The following is a 22,813-nucleotide window of genomic DNA, read 5'->3' as shown; positions in this document are numbered from 1 at the left end:
ACTTTCTCTCTCTGGGTACAACTGACTAACACAAACGTTAAAATCACTACAAAAGGACTAAAGTACTCACATACACAGTCTCTTTGCTCTCTCTCTCTTTCTCTCTCTCTCTCTCTCTCTCTCTCACACACACGCACACACACCTGCTGCTCACACTTTTCGTTGCAGATTCTCTTCCGCACACCACACGCAGCCACTCATTCACATCTGAATACATTCTCAGGAAAACAAAACAGTCAATTATCATTTTTAGAGCATTTCATTTTGTTTTTTTCTCACAGTGAACAGTGCCCACTTCGAACTGGAAGTAGGCTGCACCGTAATATATCTGCGTGGCAGCTGTTTGGCAATACCTGTTATATAACAATATACTTTTTATTTTTGAAGGGTTATCTATCGGACATTTGGGGTCATATCGATTCTCAGGGATGATTATCAGCCAATACCAATAGAAATATATTTTTCAATGATTTTACATTTTGTTTTCAGTGCTACTCAGGACAACATTTGTGGTTTTGTCTGTTTCAGCCATAATAACACGGCTGCAGACCGTTTTCCAAAGCACGAGATCTGTGATTGATTTCCTACCTTCTAAGTGCTGGTTTCATTTCAGTACACTATGAAAGTCAGTGTGCACAGACATAAACACTCCATCACTGGAGATGTTGACTGCTTTTATTTTCATATCTTGTTAAGTAGGTTTGTTTTAGGACCAGCTAATCATGAAGATAAACATTGAAAAATACTTAATTCAAATTTGGAACTGCTTCTCATTTAAAGGTCCAGAAAAGCTGCTGGATGGAGCTTGACGTGGGTTTGTTTTGTCAGCTTCAGAGATTGTTTCATAACCTCACTTTTGGCTGCAGGCTTGATCTTAGAAAAGTCTAGCGTCAAATTTCCTAGAACACACCAACTGTCACACACACGCAGTTTAAAGTAATTATCCCAACAATGTTGCCGATTATTTCCCATAATGCTCTGAAATGAACTGACGCAAACAGCTGTCTGGAAGGTAGGAAACCTGAAGACATAAAGTATACCTTGAAAAAAGGGCTATAATTCATATAAATTAGCACTGACATTGGACTGTTGAGTTTAGTAACTAAGAAGCATTAACACCAATCGGGATGTTACATATGAATTTTTATCGTTTGTCAGGAAAAGCTCTTATTTTATGACTGATACAACACAGACAAAGCTGAAGCTGCAAGTGCTACAGACACACAGACACTCAGACAGGAGAAGCCTCTTACTCCGACTGTGCCCCTGTCACTAAATTGACCTCCAGACCAACACTCAACTCACACTGTACATGTTTTTTAACTCCAGTCACATTGTGCAGATATAGAGTCCATTTTCAATATGCAGTATAGGATTTCATAGACATATAAGTACCTATGGGAACGACACAAAAACATTTAGTTGGGTTATAAAAGAAAAGCGTAGTACACACACCTATTTAATGGAAAGAGAGTGCATCTTGGTGAATGCACACAGTTTTTTTTTTTTAAAACAGGTAGTGCATATACTGTAGTACAGTATGTATGTGGTGCCATCATACAAGAAGCCTTTATGGTGATGCTTCCTCTCTCTGGCAGCTATAGGAAGTGTTTGAGGGATGAAACAGGACTGGGCCGTGGAAAAAACTAGTGGCGGTGGCAAGTTTGATAATGTAAATGTGTTTTCTCTGTGTGTTTCGGTTCAACATACAGTCTGTGAGGTTGTGAGATGTCGATACTTCAGTCTGAATGTGTCCTCGCTGTGTGCATGAATGGGGTTTGCAGCTGCTGTAACAGAGAGATGTGGGGCAAGCTACAGAGTAGGAGCGACAACAGGAGACGGCTGTCTTTCTCTCTCGCCGCTGCCACGTGTGGCACATTTTCAAAACAACACAAAAAAAGGTAACAAATACGCAACTTAGATCTTTTTTCCCTACAGTTTAACATATAAAATTCAAGTGCAATTAAAGTTCCAAATATTAGTTACATCACAGACATTTCTCTCTAAAGTAACATTCTTGTTACTTGCAGGTAGTTTATCTCATCTTGTTATATATCTTTTAAATTAAGAAAAGTACAATATAGACTTTCAGATTCATCCCATTTAATCTTTCCCTGTGCTCTGATGGATAGAGCACCCACAGAGGTGGAATGGTTTCCATTGCTTTCAATATATTTTCCATTTTAAAATGTGTTTTAAGTGCACCGATTGTTTTTTTCATCACTGTCTCATGCACATCAGGACCAATATAGAAATCCAATCCGGGATAAATCCATTCACTCTGTGTGGGCATGTACACCTGTTTATCTCCACACTAACATACATATCCTACATGTATGTATGCCGTGTCTTTAATGTCTGTGATGTGGGCCTCTGCAAGTTCTGACATGTCCAGTATAAATATTACAAAATCAAAACAACAACACAAAAAAACAAAGCAGAACAAAATAAAAAAGAGAGAGGGGGGTGGAGGGAAAAGAGGACAGGTAGAGAAGGTCTAGAAGTCTGGGAAAAGTTAAGAGACAAGAGGAATACATATTTGGGGTGCAGAAATAGGGTTTGACTGAAATGTAGGTTTGCTAACACTGGCCTTTTCTCTTGACATACTGGGGGTGCAGCTTTAAGAAAACATACTTAATTCCTTTTTTTTTAGCCTTTACAGATTAATATTACCCAATTTTAAATGTGTGTTCTTGCTAAGAGTAAGACGAGAAGCTCAATACAACTCTAATACCTGTGTGTTAAATATGACGCTAGTAGACTGTTAGAGGGGTTAGAGGGGAAGATAAGCCAGCATGGCTCTACATGTAGGTACAAAAATAACTGCTTTCATGAGGACAAGGATCGGACCAGGAGTCCTTGCACCCAAGAAACACGGACCCCCAATTTACCATTTCTTCTTTCTTTTCTTTTCCACACACGAAGCAAACAAGCTATACCACGATAATCTGTGAATTGTCTAGATGCTGGTTGCAGTTTTATGTCTACTGAACAGAAATGAGATTGATTGAATCATCAGCAAGAAAGCTGGCGAGCACATTTTCTCGAAAATGTGGAACTATTCCTTTACTGTACAAGTATGTTTTCTTTTTGGTTTAATTGTGAGCCCACATTTAACATGCTATACCTCACATTGGTTTACACATGACAACCAGAGATCTTTTCATTTATTCGCTTGGAACTGAAGCTTTAAAAAATAATCAAAACCATATAAGCAACTCAAATTCCATCCGTATATCTGTTATGAATCAGTACGGACTACAGCCACACAACAGGTCTGTAAAACATGATATCAAATGTGATTTAATTGAAGAGTTTCCTTGTAATTTAATTTACTAAATCGGACTGCTGTAGGTTCGTTCTTGTAAAGTGCCTTGAGATAATGTGTTTTTGCGCAATCCAAATAAAATTGAATTGAATTTAATAGTTTTCTCTTCTAATCTTTCAAGTGACAACACATAATGAGGGTTGGTTACATGTGTGATCTAACTTTAGACCTTAGACTGTGCTGTGTCTAAATTTAATAAGAAATTTGAAGAGTCGCTACCAATATTGCAAGATGTTGCACCCTCACTGCCTCAGAGTCGCAAATCTGTAACATACTAATCTGAGAAAAGGAAATCGATACTTATACGTATAAAATGGTCAAATTTTCAAAGAAACAATATATACACATGAAATATAGCAGGTTTCTTCTACTATCGCATAAACCTCAATACTGGCCTTCAAAAACCCTTATCAGTCAAACCTTATAGAAAAAGCTGCACACAGTGTAGGGAGGGGTATCAGTTAATCATGTTTTACTACTTAAATGGGTCAAAGATGAGGAAAGGCAACATGTGACCAACAGAATTTAGGACCAGTCGAATGGAGGTATGAAACGCTAATGAATGGATACATGAAAAATTTGGCTGAGACAGGGGAGAAGTTAATGGATCTGGAATGACGCAGGGTGACGGGGGTCTTTAACGGGACAGTGGGGAGGCCCCGTCTATTTGTACGGCCTCAAGAATCTGGTCACTTTGGAGCGCAGCAGTTTGATGAAGGAACGAGGAAACATCTCTTTGGACTCCTGAGCCGTGTACCTGAAGTAGTTCTGGGGGTGGGCTAGTACGTCAAACAAGGCTTTTATCAGCTTCTTGTCCTGCAAAAAAGACACATGGACAAAGGGTGTCACCACACTGGACATGTCACCCACCGTTAGGATTTTCCTGAAGCTTTATTTTTTTGTTCCAGCAGAACAACCGAAAGCAGCTGACGTATCCATCAATACCTTCAGGATCTCCTGGTGGTTCTCAGAGGCGTAAAGCCTGCCGTCTCGCACTATGTCCTCTATCAGCTGCTGGTAGTCCTCTGAAAGTAGTAGAAGTATTATATAAAACACATGATCTAAGTTTGTTGAGTTAAAGGTCCAGTGTGTAAGATTTAGGTGAAAGGGAACTATTGGCAGAAATTGAATGTAGAATAATTCTCATGATGTTTTCACTAGTTCGTTTCATCTAAATTGTATGAATTGTAGTTTTCTTAACCCCAGAAAAGGCCCTTTATATTTAAATACTTTATATTTACATCGAGGGGACCCTCTCTACGGCGGCCGCCATGTTTTTTACATTAGTCCAGACTGAACAAACTAAACACCTTTTGAGTTTTTATGACAATTAACACTAGATATCACAAAATTCTACACACTGTACCTTTAAGGTTGATGGCACCATGAAAATCAGAAACAATAAGTTGACTCACCATCGTAGGTGACATATGGAACCTGGAAGCCTTTGCCACTGTTACCCTCGTTAGACTTGAACTGGATCCAGAGCTTGCGAGAGCGAGAGGTAAAGGCGATGGGCCGCTCGTAGGTCTGACACGTCTCGTATGTTGTAATGGAGGTGGGGAGGGCTGGAGGAAGAGTGACATTATTAGAGCTTATTTCTATGCCCTTGCTATTTTCTGAGACTATCAGGGAGGTTTTCAGATCTATGATTTATTTACAGACTAAAAAATCACTAAAAGCCACATGAGAACATTTACTCTGCTCTTTGCTTAAGTGTGTCTGAGAGCAAGGAGGCAAACCAGGTCCTGTGTTCTGGGTTTGTGCAATCACCTGTCAGAGCACCTCTCACCTCAACTGCTCTCGGACACTACGGTAAAATCCAGAAAATCAGCTAAGGAGTTTAACCAGAGCCTTTCACACATGCGCATGACGTGTTCACTGCATTGACGTGTTCACAGCAGTACCTAGCTGACCGTTGTCCTCCTTTCAAGTTATCCTCACCATAGTAGACCGATTCTCCAGAGCAGCTCATTTCGTTGCCCTTTTCTTTGTTACCCTGTGCCCATGAAGCTGCCGATCACTTGTCTAACCAAGTCTTTAGGTGCATATCAAAGATATGGAAAGCTTTTTGTAAAGAGTTACGAGCCACCATAACAATAAAAAGCACATTTCTGTCTGTTCCACAATTACGAGCCAGGTCAGAGTGTTTGGCTTTCCTCCTCATTCACTGTTTTTGTAGGTTGTGAAATTTTTCATATCGTCAAATCCCAGAGGAGACTCAATTGGCCTAACGGACGGATCAAATACCTTAAAAAGTCTTTCCAGCTATTTAAGACATTTTCTTTGTGGTGTTTGTATGGCTCAAAATAGCTCAATAGCTATAAAAGAACGACGGGAGACAGTAAATACCATAAGGCTCTTGAGAGGAAGTATAAATATATCTAAACAGTTCACTGACAGAAAACTGGAGAGAGACATTTACTCATGCATTAGAGTATCTGTTTACCACTCTTCCTCATGACCAGCACGTCTCCACACTCGTCCTCGATGGGGAGAAAGATCTCTGGTACCACAATGAGGATCCGCCTCTTATGTGGTGGGTTGATAGTCCAGACACAGTCCACGTTAGACGGATAATCTCCAGGGTAGTTAGGAGACTCGATGTAGCCTGTGTACTCACCCAGCTCACCGCCACACAGTTGGTCTGAGGACAGAATAACAGACACGTAGCACCATAACTACATCACTTCAACATCGGACTGAAAATACAACTATCAGATTCCCTGAAGCTTATTTTGTAGTAGCACTCAGTATCTTACATTTGGATAATAGCCTCAGTTAAATACTAAAACACTTAGTGCAATAGGCAGCATTACTTTTGCAGTGGGAGACATTGGTGGCACCATCAAAGTCAGTGGTAGTGTTCCCAGGGCAAGTGATGCAGTAGTTCTGCCCAAACTCAGACTGGTAGGTTCCTGCTGGGCAGCGGATGCAGCGGTGGGTACTGGAGTTGTAGTAATGTCCAGGAGCACAGTGCACTGAGGAGGGACAAGAAGTCAGCATACTGTATGAGCTGAATGAAAATGGACAACATAAATAGCAGTCAATATGTGGGGGCCGGCTCAAATTCGACTCAAAACAAGATAATGTATCTCTATGCTCTCACCCAAGGGGCACGAGACGACATCTGATGTTCCCTTGGGCGAGAGCATAGAGGTGCGAGCTTGTGCAGTGAGTGCGTGCGAACGTGATCGTGGCTCCAGAGGAGAATATCAGACATTTAGGCTAAAAACATGGTGTAAATAATTCCGTTTCAAGGTCAAATTTGAATGTCAGGGCTTACAGACACTTGGATGACACCACAGGAGCAGTATGGAGGCATTTTCAGTTTTTTTCTGTTTGAAAAAGTGGTCCCTAGTTACTTCAGTTGTATTGGATTTGGCTGCAGTTGTAACCTCCAAGAGTGTTTTGTGGACTCAAACACTTCACCCACCCCTCATACTCACCTGGGGGATGAGTATGAGGGGTGGGTGAAGTGTGAATTTATATTTTTGGGTGAACTATCCCTTTGACCTTGACAGTCAGCAGACGTTCTATTCCTCAAAGGAAATCCGCTCACTGCCACCTGTTCATTACCATGACAGTACAGTATGTGTGTGATCCTGAATGACAAACTGTTCCCCTGTAGCCCCTGTACATTCCTCCTTTACAACATCAGCAAGATGAGTCAATTTTTGGCCTAGGTGCTGATCCAGATGTTTGTCATACCCTCACCAGGACTATAGCACCTCCCCTGCCATCAGAGATCTGCAACTAATCCAAAATACTGCTTTCTGGCTTGTATTCAACCTTCCCACTTTTTCCAACACTGCTCCTCTCCTTCGTCCACTGCACTTGATCCTACTTTTTCATTAGCGTTATCGAGTGCTCTGGTGCTGGCCTACATGGCAGTGAGGTGACCTGCTCTTTCTTACTTCATGGCTACACGGAGCCTGGTCACTGCATTGTTCTGCCTCAGGTTATTCAGGCATCCACTTAAATAGAGGACCCTGTGATTGCTTCTCTTGGTCAAGATTCTACAATGGTGACACAAACTCCTCCCTCATGTTAGGACAGTAGAGTCACGCGAAGCTGGGTTGGAATCAAAAGTAAGAGAGGGTCGTCAACTAACAAGAATAGTTAGTGGTTCAATTCCCACCACCTCAAGTCTTTGGGGAACCTCAAATCTCCCCTGATGGCTGTGTTTATAATAGTGTGTGATAGAGAGCACTGTGTTGGTGCATGATTGGGTAAATGCGACTTTTACTCTAAAGTGCTTTGAGTACATTTTCAGTTCATTTAAAGGTTCAGTGTGTAGAATTTAGAGACATCTAGTGGTGAAGTTGCATGTCGCAGCTGAATACCCCTCACCTCACCCTCCCCTCCAAACATGAGAGAAACTGTGGTAGACTTCAGTTGTCATAAAAACTCAAAAGGTGTTTAGTTTGTCCAGTTTCGGCTACTGTAAAAAACATGGCAGCCTCCATAGAGGACCTGCTCCAGAGGTAAATATAAAGTATTTGAATTTAAAGGGCTCATTGTAGTGTAAAGAAAAAAATAATTCTTACAATTTAGATGAAACACACGAGTGAAACTATCACAAGGACTATTTTATATTCAGTTTCTGCCAATAGATCCCTTTCACCTAAGTCTAACACACTGAACCTTTAACTTAAAGTGTATTTGGAAATGTATGCTAACGAAATGTAAATGTAATTAAAAGGCAGTATTAACATATATAGTTTTGATGTGTGAGATGAAAAGCTCAAATTACACAGTAAAATATCCCTAATGTATTAGATGCTATGGTCATCTGTCCTTTAAGTGACAAGAACACTTCTTTTAAGCACTTCCATTGAAATCTTTCACTATCACTAAACACACAAATCAAAGTGTGTTTTAAAGGCTCTCTCCTCTCTGGAGCTCAGCCACAGTGGCCATCAAATTCTTGGCCAACTCTCCTTAAAGACCATTTGACTTTATTTGATCTTGGAAGATTCCTCATTGCTTCAAATGTGTTTGAGGCCACTGTGCTCCTGGGAGCCTTCAGTGTAACAGAGTTTCTTTATAGCCATCACTTGGCCTTGGCTTGGCTGTGTCTGAGCTCTGCAGGACCTACCACCTCGTGGGTTGGTCTTTGTTCTGATATGGTTTGTCAGCTCATATAGACAGGGATCTACAGACATGACCAGTCAGTTGAATTTACCTTAGGTGGACTCCAATCAAAATGTAGATTTTAAAGGTGATCCGGACAAATGGAGGGCGCCTGAGCTGAATTTCATCTGTCAGAGCGATGTGTCTGAATACTAGTGTGGGAAAATTGTGTTGTGTCTCGTCAATTATGTTAATTTTATTCATGTTAATGTTTAGAGTTATGCCATTTCTGAGTTTAGTTCATGTTTAGTCATGTGTGTTTTGAGCACTCTATATTAAGTTAAACTTCACTCACGTCTAGTCTCGTCGTGGACTTCCTGTTTTATTTTGTACCCTTTTCCCTCTCGTTTCAGACCCTGACTTCCTCCCTTTGTGTAATTTTCCCGCCTTGGTGATCGTCTTCTCCGCCCCGGATTGGTTTCACCTGTTTTCCCCTCCCTCATGTATAAATAGGCCTCGTCTCCCTTTGTCCTGTGCCAGTTTGTCTTGTTCTGTCCATGAGTGTTTATTGGAGTATCACTGTCAGGTCAAGTTTATGGTCTTTATCAAGTTTAAGGTCTTTTTCGGTTCTCAGTTTTGTGAGTGTTTATTTGTTACTTTTCATATCCTCCTAGAGAGCGCCTTCTGTTTGTGCATCTTTTTCCCAGAAATAAACCTTTGTTATATTCACAGAGTCCTGCATTTGAGTCCACCAGCTTTGTGTCTGAGGTCGTTACAAGTTGTTTCTCAACAATCTGTTGATATATTAATTAGCATTAGCTCGAGGGAATAACTTGCTTTGTTTAGTGTATTAAGTGAACTTTGCTGTTACCTTGAACTTCCCACTGAGCTTCATTCAAAGTGAGCAGATTACCATAAAACATTGCTGCAGGTAAAAGGCAGCCACTTAAATCAGAGAGGTGCATTTGTGAGGTGTGTTCTGTGGTTGATCTTGCACTGTATGACTACTCAGTTGCAACCCCAGAACATTTTTGATGAGGCCACTGAGAATGTTGGGGTGGCTTACTAGAATGAAAAGGCAAAATATAGGAACAGCATGCACCAGTAAGGAGTTTCTGGATTAACAAAATATCACATAATAAAAAATGTTTAAGTCATAATGTATTTTCATGTATGAATTCTATGCTGTTATAGTAAATAAACTAGATAAAATAATAGATGGAAAATATTATTATGAGAGTTAATGAATCATAGACTGAGGGTTAGGGTTAGTTAGTTTTTTTTATTTTAAAGAGTAATTATCGGAAATTCATTGACTAACAGAACTGTTAACATTTTGAGTTCCACAGCCTATTGTTTTAATGTATTATGTATATCTTTATCTGTGTTTCCAAATAATTACTGGCCGCCATAGTCTGATTTTTCGCCAACTATTCTGGTCAGTATTTACTGTGCACCTCTTATAACATCTCTGCTCTGACCCCATTTTGGGTCCCTCAGTTGGTCTCAACATTTAAAAATAAACTCACTAATTATTTAGCAGGATTAACACAAACAGTCTGCACACGCAGCACTCTCTCATCAGGAATTGGGAGATGGCACAATTGGGAGGTTACTAAGAGGGATTTTCTTTTGTCATTTTGGGTAAAAGGGGAGAGCATCCCCCCTCATTCACCTACAAATGGTCACTTGGTCAGACAGACATTGATAGCAGTGCAGCTGGCTCCATTTGTTGTTTTCTTTTAAATTAACTTTTGTGAAAAATACATAGTACTGACTTAAATGAATAGTAGCCTGCCCTTTGTTGAGTATCACATATAATAGGGGTGGCCAGCTATTGTATTGTATTCATATCAAGTCTGCAGAAAATCTGCAGGAAGAGTAGCAGGATATCCTCTGCAGGATTCACCTCGAGCAAGTAGGGGGTTGATGACGCAAAAATGAAAAATACAAAAGAAAAGAAATATCTCTGGATGAAAAAGCGTCGTCATACACAAAGAAGACACCAACAAAGATGTCAAGAGGGGTTTTGGTGATAAGGGCCAACGCTGGTGTCAATGTGCTGTAAACAAAAACATGTGATCTCTGCAGCAGAGGTTACATCTTGCTTCTGCCGTCTGCACCACCCTCACTTGAATCCTGCGGAGGATTAATTATTGTTATAGTGAAGGCGTGAACCTCTCGTTGCGTTGTGCATGTACTAACTCTAAACAGACATTGTATAGACAGACACCCAGTAGACACAACATGATCGAAAGTGTCTCACACGAACATGTCTATGAAAACAGTGACACGTGTTGACAAAGCCTCACCTTTCGCCTCACAGTCCCTAAAAGAGACGGATCCTTCATACTTGGTCATGAGGCCTCCTCCACAGGGAAAGCAGAGCACTCGGCCTGGTTCAGGCTGGTAGGAGCCTAGCGGACAATGCTGGCATGGACGAAATCCGTCAGCCGAGAAATGGCCCGCTGGACACTGACCTAAGGGCCAGAGTCACAGAAATTCAATAACATTTGATGATAAATAACGAACTCAAATCCACATGAAGAGCTGTGAACATTTACTCTGGCTTTTGTAGCTCAGGATAGGTTTGCCTTAATGTGATTTCCATCAGAAGATGATATTTATGTGTTTGTACTAAATCTAAATCAATGCAGCAATGACCCGTAGCACCTATTTGCACCAAGGCAATTAAGTCATATGTTTTAGTGAGAGATGAATGCAAGAAACAAGGCATTTTCAGTGACTGTTGGTGAGTTACCTCCACACTGAGACACGTTCTTGGCTCCAGCAACACCCTGTCCGTCAGTACTGGGACATGGCTCACAGGACAGCTGACCCACCGTGTCCTGGTATGTGCCGGGAGGACACTGCACACACTGCTCCTGCTCTCCACTGTAGAACGTCCCCACACCACAGCTCACTGCGGAGGGAGACACAGGGTAGTACTTCCTGTGGCTCGTAATGATTTTTGTCATTTTGACAGGACAACCCAGTTCAGACCTGGTATTGTCATCCGTCCTGAGAGATCCGATCACAAGTGGCCAGCGTTAAGTACATGTACGACTACCTGGTGTTAAAATGCTTCCTGAATGTGTCTCCTATGACAACTTGTGATCAGATCTAACTTCCCCGCTCTACATGCAAATGAACATGTACATCGTGTTAATTAAGACCAAATAATTTTGTTTTAAGACGTTCTTGAGTTAACAGATGTGTCCGATGTTTGTGTGTGTCTGTGTCTCGGCATGAGATAGAGCCACCAGGAGGCGCTGAATGAATCTTGAGATTTCACCAATTAAAAAAAGTATCAGTCATGATGTCCTGGTCAGTGTTGATATTTTGGCCAATCAGCAAATGAGCACAGATAAGAGTAAAAATAGGTTTAGGTTCATAGTGACACTATGGCGGATCAAGGGACGTCATCTGAGTAAGCCACCCAGGATGCATTTGTATTCACACTGCTAAAAGAATGTGGAAGCATGTGGCCCAGACCACCTCTGAATGTAGTCTGGCGTGATCTAGATCCGATCTGAGTGCGTTCACACCTGCACTGAGAGCTGTGTTAATACCAGGCGTTTACGGGCTCACAGAAAAACATTCTGACAACACACTTACCACACTTTCCCTCTCGAAAGACTTGTCCGGTGCTGCAGGCCTCAGCTCCCTCCGGTACCCTGGATGGTTTCTGAGCCACCTCGTACTCTGTCCCAGAGAACTGGATGTAGAACTGCTGTTTGTTGATGGACTTCCTGAGCGTCCGCATGGCACTCTGCAACTTCTGCTTCATCCTCTCCCGCACACAGTCCACATTGCATGAGTCTGAGGCAAACATTTTGTCAGTTCCCACAATCTATTCCATACGGTATGAATTCATATTCATAGATTAATATCAGATATACAAGTGGTTAAAGAATATTAGACCTGAGGCTTCCTCCTCCTTCATCTCCATCTCAAATTCAGCTGTGATGTGGGAAACTTCTTTTGAAGGCGATTTGCGTCCTCGCCGACGCTTCTTGGATGAGTCACATTTGAGGTTGACAAAAGTTACCTGACAGTCATCAGTGCAGGGGAACTGGCCTCCTTCCAGGTGGAAAAGATCAGTGTGTTAAAATGCAGTTTAAAGATAGCATTTGGCTTCCTCGACACTTGGCTGAGATGTTGTTGACCCCGTACGAGACTCGTTGTGAGAGGGTCTGTACCTTGCAGGTTCGGCTTGGATGAATCCCTGTGCTTCTCCTTGTTGCGAGGCCTCAGGTGACACTTGGCATCTTTGATCTTAAACCTGGCCTTCTGTTTGATGGGCGGCGCTAGTGTGTCTTTCCACAGCAGAACAAAATGGAGGACCATTAATCATGAGATGTGGTATCGTGCCAACAAGTGTACAAAAACATTTTCTGCCCCCTTCATCTGTATTTGCTCTTTCTTAACTATAAAATAACACACCATCTTTCATAACTGCAACGGCTGCTTGTTCATATTTTCCAATCCCAAAGCCTCTATAAAGGTTTCTGCATAGACAAGGACATGATCCCTCACTAATATCCCACCATCATATGGGGAGAGTTTTAGTAATTTGGTTAACACTGAATCAAATGTATTAATTATTTTAAATCAAGACTGTACTATATAATACTTACTGGTTTAAGACTCAGACAATACCATGCAGTATTTCTTGTTACTGTATATTATTTATGTTAACTGTTGTCTAGGTTAGATGATTGAGTAACTAGCCACCAAATATCTTTTGTGCCAGTTTGTCAGACAAACACAGCAAGTGGAGTCAGTTTGTGCTTACAGTGTTAAAAGTGTTCACAGTGTGAGTTTCTCTCCTTGTTGCGAATGTATAATAATACAGGAGGTGAAGCATAACCCTGAAAACAACATCTCCCATTATTCTTGGCCTACCATACCGGCACAGGTGGGTAAGGCAGTGGTGGCGTTCCTCTTCTGAGGAGCTTTACCAGGCTGAACTGGCACTCCGCAGCTCAGTGTGTAGCTGTTCTCTGAGTCTGTAAGATACACACAAACACACACACACACATACATACATACACACATTAGACTACTGACCTATTAAGAAAAAGAAAAACTGACATCTTGATAAGAAAGATGCATGTGTTTTACTTAGCAATGGGTAATGGTCAGTGTTGAGAATTAAAAATAATGTAAATGTTGTATGACCTCCTCCAGTATCAGAGAGCAGACAGAGCCGCTGTGTGACTTTAAACCCTCTTTGATAAATCAATTGAAAGATCTATGAATCCCGTTGATGAAGACACACACAAAGACATATTTCAAGTAAGAAATGAGGGATGAAACTCTCAGAGGTCATAAAAGCCATTAAATACCTATGAGCCTGGGATGAATTCAGCCACAGGAATTTACATGGCTCCCTCCCCCTAAATTAAAAAGAACTCCAAATAGAGAAAAACAAATATTTCACCTCACGCCTGAGTGCTATCCATCATTCTCACACGGCGGTGGCCAAGTTAAACAGAGCGAAGGGCCACGCTATGGAAAAAGCATTGTGATCAAAGAATGTCATCGATTTACAGATGTGTGTTAAGTAGTAATGCAGCAGGAGATGCCTGGGTGCCAGCCAAAGTGCTGGGCAGGCTGAAGCCAAGAAAACCTCAGAGAGTGAAAAACACATCAGTCTGAGTGGAGAGCCCCCCGAGGAGTTCACAAACACAGCGATGAGGTACTGCTCCAGGGCCTTCATCAAGCATCAGCAGTGTCAAGAGGAGGGACGAGATGAGGAGTGACTGCAGAACGCCAACAGCAGAGGGCAGCAAAGTGTGAAGTATGACAGCGGACTGTTCGGGGCCTCTTACCGTGATTTACAGGAGTGGAACATACATCAATTACTGAGTCAACAACTTTTAGATCTGTTCTTTTTCCTGCTTGTCTTGTTCATTCACATCCAGGTCACTTACAGACAACTTCCAGACAAAATACAGACTGACACTTAAATATCAATATCCCAAATCTGAATTAACAAACATAGAAAAGAGAAAACAATACCACAAAAGTGCAATGATGAATAAATCCAGGGATGTATATTAGTCACACAGGCTTATGAATATGTTTAACATATAAGATATATGTACATCTTGACTGTAGTTTGGACCACAGTAAGCTAAATTGCAGAACAGTTCTTTCTTTTCTATTTTTATGTATTTATTATTGCATTATACAAAAGATGCTACAAAAAATATTCATAAAATAAGTATTTATTAAAAATAATACAGTAAGTTTGAGTCTCCAGTCCTGCTAAGTGAGGCTGTATTTAGGCACACCAGTCCTTTGAGCTAAATGCTCACAATGATAATGCTATCAAGGTCTAACATCTGTGTAAATCCTAATCTAATTTGCCAATTGGCTCTGATAATAACCATCATTTTTAAATGATGCACTAAATAAAAATTAGATACAAAATGGTATATATTTTTAGAATATGCTTCTTTGTGACTTCAAATTTACTGATGCACATGATTATGACCATGACCATTTTCTAGTTTACAAGTTTATCGTCACAGAATAACGTCAGAGTATCTGCCCACCAGCTGAAGATGAGTAGAAGCTTGATGATGCTGGGGGTCAATGACTTTAAACATGGAAGTAAATCTTCAACAGTATGTCTTCAAACTTAGAACATCCACCTGTTTGAGTCCAAACCTTAACCCAGTGGAGAAGTTGTGGAATGAGCTCAGAGAGCAGACATTCTTAGAATATGTCTGAGCTGAAGTGGCTTTATCTTAATGCTTTTGTGCTAACAATGCTTTGAACTAAAGTGTTTGTGTGTGTGTGTGTGTGTGTGTGTGTGTGTGTGTGTGTGTGTGTGTGTACCTGCAAGGAAGAGGGCGTTGGAGGGGCAGGAGAGTGAGCAGACTTCTGCCCCTCCATTCTTAGTGCAGGTCAGTTGAGCGCGGGGTGCTGGCTTCCCATTGGGCAGACATTTCACCACCTCTGAGGAATAAACAGAGTCACATCACCATGACAACCACACGTGCATGCCCCCACAGAGGCACACACACACACACACACACACACACAAACAGAGTTGGTACTTACCGATACAGTCTTTCCTGTTCCAATGGAGTTTCTGTCCAGGCGGACACACACACTCGTAGCTGCCCTGAGTGTTTACGCAGCCAAACTCACAGCTCCCATTGTTGATGCTACATTCATCTATGTCTGAGACACAACCATAAAGAGCAGTTTTTGTGTTACTTTAAACTGATGAGGTAAGCTAGTTGAATTACTAGAAAGGGAGAAAAGAAATATGGATTATTATAGACAAGAGATGGTCCAAGTTCGAATTCTCTTTCTGTGGACATGTAAGTTCTCCATGTGTTTGCATGGGTTTTCTGTGGCTTCCTCACATAGTCCCATGCAGACTGGGGCTAGTTAAGAAGAAGACTAAGTTCACAGTTAGTATAGATAACTGATGGATTCCCTGTCTTGTTCATGACATTTCATATGGACCTAAGAACCTGAGTAGTCAAGCAACTTTTCTCCTTGACCTCTTCAACAAAAGAATCAGCCAAGTGTACAGAAGCCATATGTCATGGAGGTTGTAGCCCATGCTCTGCACAATAAAATTTGCAGAGATGGGAAAAGTCATGGACTACGCCAGACGTCTTGGTCATGAAGTCAAATCAAAGTTGTTTGTTTTTCTTTCACAACATATTTCATCAGCATTTTGGTTACACAGTCCCAATCATTATTACTTTTTTTATTACAGTCTTTAAAGTCTTTACAGAGAATAAAGTAAGTACTCTCTCTACTAAGCAATAACAAAATACTGGGAGAGAACATATTAAAACCAGGCCATTTTGTTGTTGCATTCGCCTAAATTAAACCTGGTTTCTTCCAGTCACAGAGGGGATTTTGTTATATTGTAAATAGTAAATGGTTTGTATTTATATAGCACTTTTCTAGTCTTGACGACCACTCAAAGCGCTTTACAGTCCAGTTTTACATTCACATTCATTCAAGGACACTTCAGCATTCGGAATGGGGAAGACTGGGATCGAACCACGACCGCTCTCATGCTGACCTCCAGTGAGGTCAGTCAGTGCAACGACAAAGCCGTCACAGCTACATGATGACTGAGCTACGAGTGTACACAGTAGAGCTGCTTTCGGACATGCACTAAACTGTGGAAAATGTCCAGAGATTCTCCAGAGGGGCTGTATGTTAGAACACAAAAAAGTGGTGCCATACTCGTAGAGGACACAGATAAAGACGACCAAGAGACACACCATATACCAGTCCATATACCAGTATATAAATACAAACCATTTACCAGCGTTGATATGCTGTAAACACAAACTTTGGATCTCCACAGAATAATGAATATGTGACCTGATGCCTCTGTTTGCTGCGCCACCCCAAACCTGACCACCAGAGATATCTGTTATTGTGAGTCTGAACCCAATTGTGCAGACATTCTTTGGGTTTCATGTTTGTGAATGGCTCAGCAGACTCATAGGCTGTGTTTAGACCTGGTACCAAAACGTATCTGGTGATCCAATTAAAAGTGGATTATAAAAAATGTGTCTCTACATGTCTCCAGTGACCACTTGTGATTAAATCTGACTTTCCAACTGTACAGTATTATTATATATATATTATACAACTGTACAACTCAACCTGTTCATTATTTCTGTTCACAAAGACCAAAGGATTTTGTTTTTGACCAATGCATGTGGCTGTGGCTCAGGAGGTAGAGCAGGTCATCCACAAACCAGAGGGTCAGCAGTTCAATCCCAGTCCCCCCCCCGTTCCATGCTGCTGTGCTGGCAGTGAGTGATCAATGTGTGATAGAGGAAGTGCAGCTCATAGATACACTGTATGAATGTGGTGAACAGGCTCATGTGCTGCATACGCCCAAAGGAACATCGTACACTCGGGGAGACAAGATTTTCTTTTCCCTTTCAGATTCATAAACAGAGTCTCACACACTCCTGTTGAGTCACAATTCAAATTCCAGGCCAGTTGACTGTTTCATGCATGCTGTTGGAAATCAGTTTAATCCGAGCAGACCCTCACCTCCACAGTGCGTGAGGCCATACAGGATGTATCCCTTGTTGCACAAGCACTCGAAGCTGCCAGGGTAGTTGATGCAGGTGTGGTCGCAGGTTCTCTCAAAGGAGCATTCGTCAATGTCTGAGGGAAACCAAGGAGAAACATGACTGATGAGAAACACTGTAGCTACACTGTTTGCAGTGGAAAGAGTTTGGAAAGGGGAAAAGGAGAAATTAGTGAGAAATCATCGTCAGTGACTTTATTTGCTGTTTTTTTCTGTTCTCCATCTCAGGCACATCAATAAACAGATTCAGTCATGCAGCCAGTGTCCAGTAGAAGTAGGACTACATTATATTTTTTTCAAGTTTACCCATCATTGCTAATCCCAGTCATCCAGTGAAAATATTGACTTGAAGAGTCTGCAGCTGTCTCTACATAAAAAAGATAACTTTAGATTTTTAATTTAAAAGCCACCTGTTTGGTGGCTTTAAGTTAACAAGATGGAGGAGTTTATCAATCATGAATGGAAAATATATTTTGGTTGAAATGTCGTTTTGCTATCGAGATGTAACCAGTAACAAGGAATCATCATGAAACTGTGTGTTTACATCCACAAAGAAAGGTCCATGGACGCTGTGATTGTGTCCGAAGACTTCATCTGCTGCTGGAGCTTACAGACAAGAGCCAGCCACAGTATCAGCTGAGTTCTACTTGTTGTAGGTGTTAACCTTTAACGGTTCAAAGCAGCATCGATGATCAGCAAACTGCACTGCCTCATCATTGCTAGTTCAAGGTCCAGTAAGATTTAGGTGGAAGGGGAACTATTGGCAGAAATGTAATGTAGAATAATCCTCATGATGTTTTCACTAGTTCGTTTCATCTAAATTTTATGAATTGTAGTTTTCTTTACCCCAGAAAAGGCCCTTTATATTTAAATACTTTATATTTACATCGAGGGGACCCTCTCTATGGAGGCCGCCATGTTTTTTACATTAGTCCAGACTGGACAAACTAAACACCTTTTGAGTTTTTAACTGAAGGCTACCACAGGTTCTTTTTCATGTTTGGAAGGAGAGGGTGATGTAGGGGTGTTCAGCTGCAACATGCAATTTCAACACTAGATGTCCCAAAATTCTACACACTGTACCTTTAAATATTGCTGAAAAATATTTGACGGTTTCAGCACCAGTTTAGGAATTCTAATTCTGCTATGAAACCTACTTTAAGTATCCAATTTTCCAATTCTGAAAAACATCAATACCAACTCCATGTGTGCTGTGTGCGTTCCTGCAGATGTATGCACATCTGCTTGTGCATGTGTCTAAATATCATAGCTATCAGGAATAGAGGTCAGTATTTGGAGCTGGTTTATTTTAGACTTGTCTGTAGGGCTTAACAGGGCTAATAATATAACATGATATAATGGAGTTTGTTATATGGAGGAAGTTAGGCCTGGATCTTGGCTCAGTAAATACTCCAGGAAACTGTCCAAGAGAGGACTTTGGAATAGCTCACCTGATTCGAGAGTTTACATAAACAGAGCTGGGCACACTGAAGTTGTCTACGATTGTTTTATGTTATAGGAACATGAAGAAGATGACTGCTGGTTTCTGGTTTGGCTTTTTTTCTCCTGAGACACACCCTTGGTTATGATGAGTTGTTTTGACAGTGACAGCTGACGTTTATCTGAGTGCTGACAAAAATTCATTCTTTCTTTGTGCCTCTCTAAACATTTAGAATAGAGGGGATATTTTGTGGAAATCTCTCGTGCAAATGTGGCAAACAATTCATCTTCCTGCACTGATTTCTCAGTTGGTTCTGGCAAATGCTCTATCACTAGCCCGGTGTAGTACCCTGAGCTATTTTCTCTGGAAAAGCTCCCAGGCACAGACAGAGCTGACAGATTAAACATTATATTTCATTTAAAGCTCGTGTTGAAGCTTAACAGGCCAGATGTCAGTAGATGAGACAAACCTGGCCGCTATTGGCAAACATGACACACTGGCAAAGGTGTGTCCGCAACAGGCACTGATGCTATGATATGACTTAAAACACTCAACACCACTTTATTAAAGACTCCCAAAGCACTTCTGATGTTACCCGCACATACACGTACACACTCACTCGACAGAAACCCACATTCACTCTTTGGTGGCTTTGGGTAACAGATTTTGTTGTTGATAAAAATAATTTTATTTGTCTATGCTTCTGTCTCTTGCTGTGACTTGCAACCAGGAATCTGCCTTTGGTTGTACAAACATTACCACAGATCACAAGTTGGCTTCTACATGTACGCTGCACACTCAAGTTGAGGAAGACAGCTATGCTGCTGCAACTGTGTGTGTGTGTGAGTGTGTGTGTGACCATTACTTCAGAAAGTGAGAGTCTGAAAGTAAGAATTAGTTAGTCACTGACCTTGGCATGTCCGTTCGTCTGTGAGCAGTTTGTGGCCTTTCTGACAGCTGCATTCAAAGGAGCCCACTGTGTTCCGGCAGAAGTGATCACAGCCTCCGTTGTTCTCCTGGCATTCGTCGATGTCTGACGGAGCAAATTAAAAGAATGACAAATGCAGTCCCCTTGTTTTTATTAACGTTTTTAGTTAGCAATGGTTCATTGTGCTGGGCGTACTGGAATGGTGCTTTCAGTGCTGGGCATCGGCTCCAGAAGACAGCAAGGAGCAGTTTTTGTATTTTTAGCTTGGGGCTTGTTTAAATAATATGCTTGTTACCTGGAACATGAACCAAAGTGGTTTCTTCATTTGGAAAAATACAGATACCATTTTCCCCAGCAAATTTTTTTTTCAAACATGCCACAAAGTTCCTTAATTCAGTAGGTTTACAGAAGAGGAAGCCAAGATGACAGACACGGGTCAGAGAAAATGTAAAGTAATGAAAACGTTGGTGAGAAAAGAAAACAGCGTCAGGCCCTGTACAGACCTGGGATTAACATGTGGTTCTTTGTGATCCGATCACAAGTGGACAGCTCTGAGTGCCTGTGTTCACACCTGACATTATAATGTGGCCTGTGATTGGATCTCAGATCAGATCTCGCCTGCCCACCCTATACAAACAAACACGCACATCATTTCTGTGTTTGTCTGTGTCGGCACGAGCTAGCAAAACAGACGAGTCAGGAGAGTGAATCTCGTGCGGCTTGAGAAATATTTTGACAGTTTAAGGAAAGTATCAATCATTGTGGCGATGGTCACAAACAGATCAATGAGAATACACAAAAGTAAGTTTGATTCATTGGGAAACTGCAGCGGGTCATTTAGCTGACACTTTTATCCAAAGCGACTTACAATAGGTGCATTCAAGATCTATGAGGGACCATTTTTTAGGGGGGGGGGGGGTTCAGCATCTTGCCCAAGGACGCTTCGGCATTGGGCTGACCTTCTGGTTGGAGGACAACTGCTCTACCCCCTCAGCCACAGCCGCCTCACACTGTTAAAAGAATGTGGACACGTGGCCCAGACGACCTCCGAATGTGGTCTGGCATGATCGGATCCATATCCGATCTGAGTGTGTTCAAACCAATACTTAGAGCAGTCCACTGGAGATCAGATCACAAAAATCACACATTAATACCAGGTGTGTATGAGTTCACAGAGTTTCAGGGAAGCATCGTCTAAATCACATGTGAGCCTTGAAGTGCAAAGTCATTTCTTAATCGTGCCAAGCAGAGAGGTGGTAACAGCCTTCTCTGATTCCCTTCTCTAATTTGTCTCTAAACCCTACTTTTACAAATGGAGTGAAAATGAAGTATAATTTATTTTCAGCCATCAGTGTAAAACGTAAGAAGGTGTTAAGATGCTGATAATAATCATGTTGGTCCCGCAGTCAAACAAACAGAAAGGCCTGTGTTTGTGGTAGAAGAAGTGGTGTCCACTGAAGAAGTGTCCACTGATAGAAACCCAGTGGTATAAAACCTTTAGTTACCTGAGCTCCAGCCCAGGTGTACAAGGCAATCCGGAGGCCGTGCCAACCGCAAAGCTGCTGGCAGATCTGGTTTCAAAAACTTCCACGCATCCACCTCTCACTTCCTCCAGACTGCCATGCCCTCACATGAACCCAAACTGTAAGATCATGTCTTGTACCATCTTTTGTTTGCTTAATGACTAGCTTTTTCATAACAGAAACAAAATAGAGGGCGAGAGGGGTGAAATGGGAGCAAGTAGGAGGAGAAGGATGAGGAGCAGGAGCAAAGGAGGAGGGAGGGGGCAATAGTCTGCAGATTACACAGGCTAAGCCCCTTTTGATTGGTGCTTTAAGTGATGAAAACTGTAGGGGATTACCACCTAAACCCTTGAGTTGGGGAACAAATCTAGAAATAGAGAAGGAGCATGGATGAAGGTAGAAGAAGCCAAACACAGAAGAAGTGGGAAGACATTGATGGAAACAAGGACGAGAAACTTTTTGATTGTTTATCTGCTACAAATCACAAATTTCCAATTCTCACAACCTTATCAAGGAGATGACATCATTAATGTGGGCTTCAAAACTAGTTCGAATCCCTGTTGGAAAATAAACCAGTGGTCTATTCGTTGGAAACAGTTTTATCATCAATAACATCACTTGACTTTCTCAGTATAAATGTGTTGTTACTGGGTATTTGCTGAAAATACAAACACTGACACTTTTCTTGGAGGACAGCAACATACCACTATCTCGGGGGTAACTTTGGCTCGGGCTGCTACTGTGTAAATTCCCCCGAATCTAATAAAGTGCAGGAAAAAGCTATTAAAGGGAAAATTCACCACTTTTTATGTGGCTGTCCAATCAGTGTTGATGGTAATTGTAGTCAACTGAAGCAATAAATTCCTCACTTGTGCTATAGTGACAGAAAAAAAGTTTTCAGAGCTTTCCTGCTTGCACAGCCGTTATCGCTATGTCTATACCATGGTTTCATTTCACACCAGCACCTGACGCTAAAGCCCCAGTTGTATAGATAAGTATTATGTACACATCATTTGATTTATTGCAAGGACAGATGGAAGCATGCAAAGCCAACACGTGTCGGACATAAACCCAACCAGGAGAAGCAGATCTGCACTAATTTTACTGCTAATTCTCCTCTCTGTTTTTCCTTCCCGCTGACAGTTTGCCCTTTTGAACTATAATAACGATTGGGCATCTATTCCCACAGCTGCTAATGTTAGCATTGCTAATTTGTGTCTCTGACCTCTGCTCTCTGACCTTTCACCTCCTGAGCGGGGGCACTTGAGGGTCACACACTCAGGTCAATTGGTACCTCCTTGTAGCAGTAGAGGGTTTTTTTGCATTTGCTTCCACATATTCTCTCTCTCTCTCTCTGTCTCTCTTATTGTTTTCATTAGACCTCGTCAGAGCTGATACCTGATGGTGCACCAGTGTT

General features: G+C 41.5%; 1 protein-coding gene across 2 annotated transcripts in view; it reads right to left on the bottom strand.

Annotated features, from left to right (window-relative positions):
* Positions 1–2,916: 2,916 nt before the first annotated feature.
* Positions 2,917–22,813, bottom strand: part of scube1 (signal peptide, CUB domain, EGF-like 1) — a 96,730-nt gene continuing 76,833 nt past the window's right edge. The window contains exons 8-22 of one of the 2 annotated variants that reach the window (XM_020099781.2): positions 19,856–19,978; positions 17,465–17,581; positions 15,482–15,604; positions 15,257–15,376; positions 13,318–13,416; positions 12,607–12,723; positions 12,329–12,487; positions 12,023–12,226; positions 11,166–11,327; positions 10,717–10,884; positions 6,148–6,309; positions 5,778–5,975; positions 4,744–4,896; positions 4,274–4,353; positions 2,917–4,144 (exon numbers count right to left, since the gene is read on the bottom strand). In XM_020099781.2, the coding sequence (XP_019955340.1) occupies positions 3,992–4,144; positions 4,274–4,353; positions 4,744–4,896; positions 5,778–5,975; positions 6,148–6,309; positions 10,717–10,884; positions 11,166–11,327; positions 12,023–12,226; positions 12,329–12,487; positions 12,607–12,723; positions 13,318–13,416; positions 15,257–15,376; positions 15,482–15,604; positions 17,465–17,581; positions 19,856–19,978 (2,138 nt within the window). In that variant the 3' untranslated portion in view covers positions 2,917–3,991. The remainder of the gene's footprint in view (positions 4,145–4,273; positions 4,354–4,743; positions 4,897–5,777; positions 5,976–6,147; positions 6,310–10,716; positions 10,885–11,165; positions 11,328–12,022; positions 12,227–12,328; positions 12,488–12,606; positions 12,724–13,317; positions 13,417–15,256; positions 15,377–15,481; positions 15,605–17,464; positions 17,582–19,855; positions 19,979–22,813) is intronic. The other variant, XM_020099780.2, reaches the window with a different exon arrangement.

The sequence above is a fragment of the Paralichthys olivaceus genome, chromosome 23, assembly GCF_024713975.1.
Source record: "Paralichthys olivaceus isolate ysfri-2021 chromosome 23, ASM2471397v2, whole genome shotgun sequence".
NCBI classification, from domain to species: domain Eukaryota; kingdom Metazoa; phylum Chordata; class Actinopteri; order Pleuronectiformes; family Paralichthyidae; genus Paralichthys; species Paralichthys olivaceus.
This window is presented reverse-complemented; position numbering and strand designations above follow the sequence as displayed.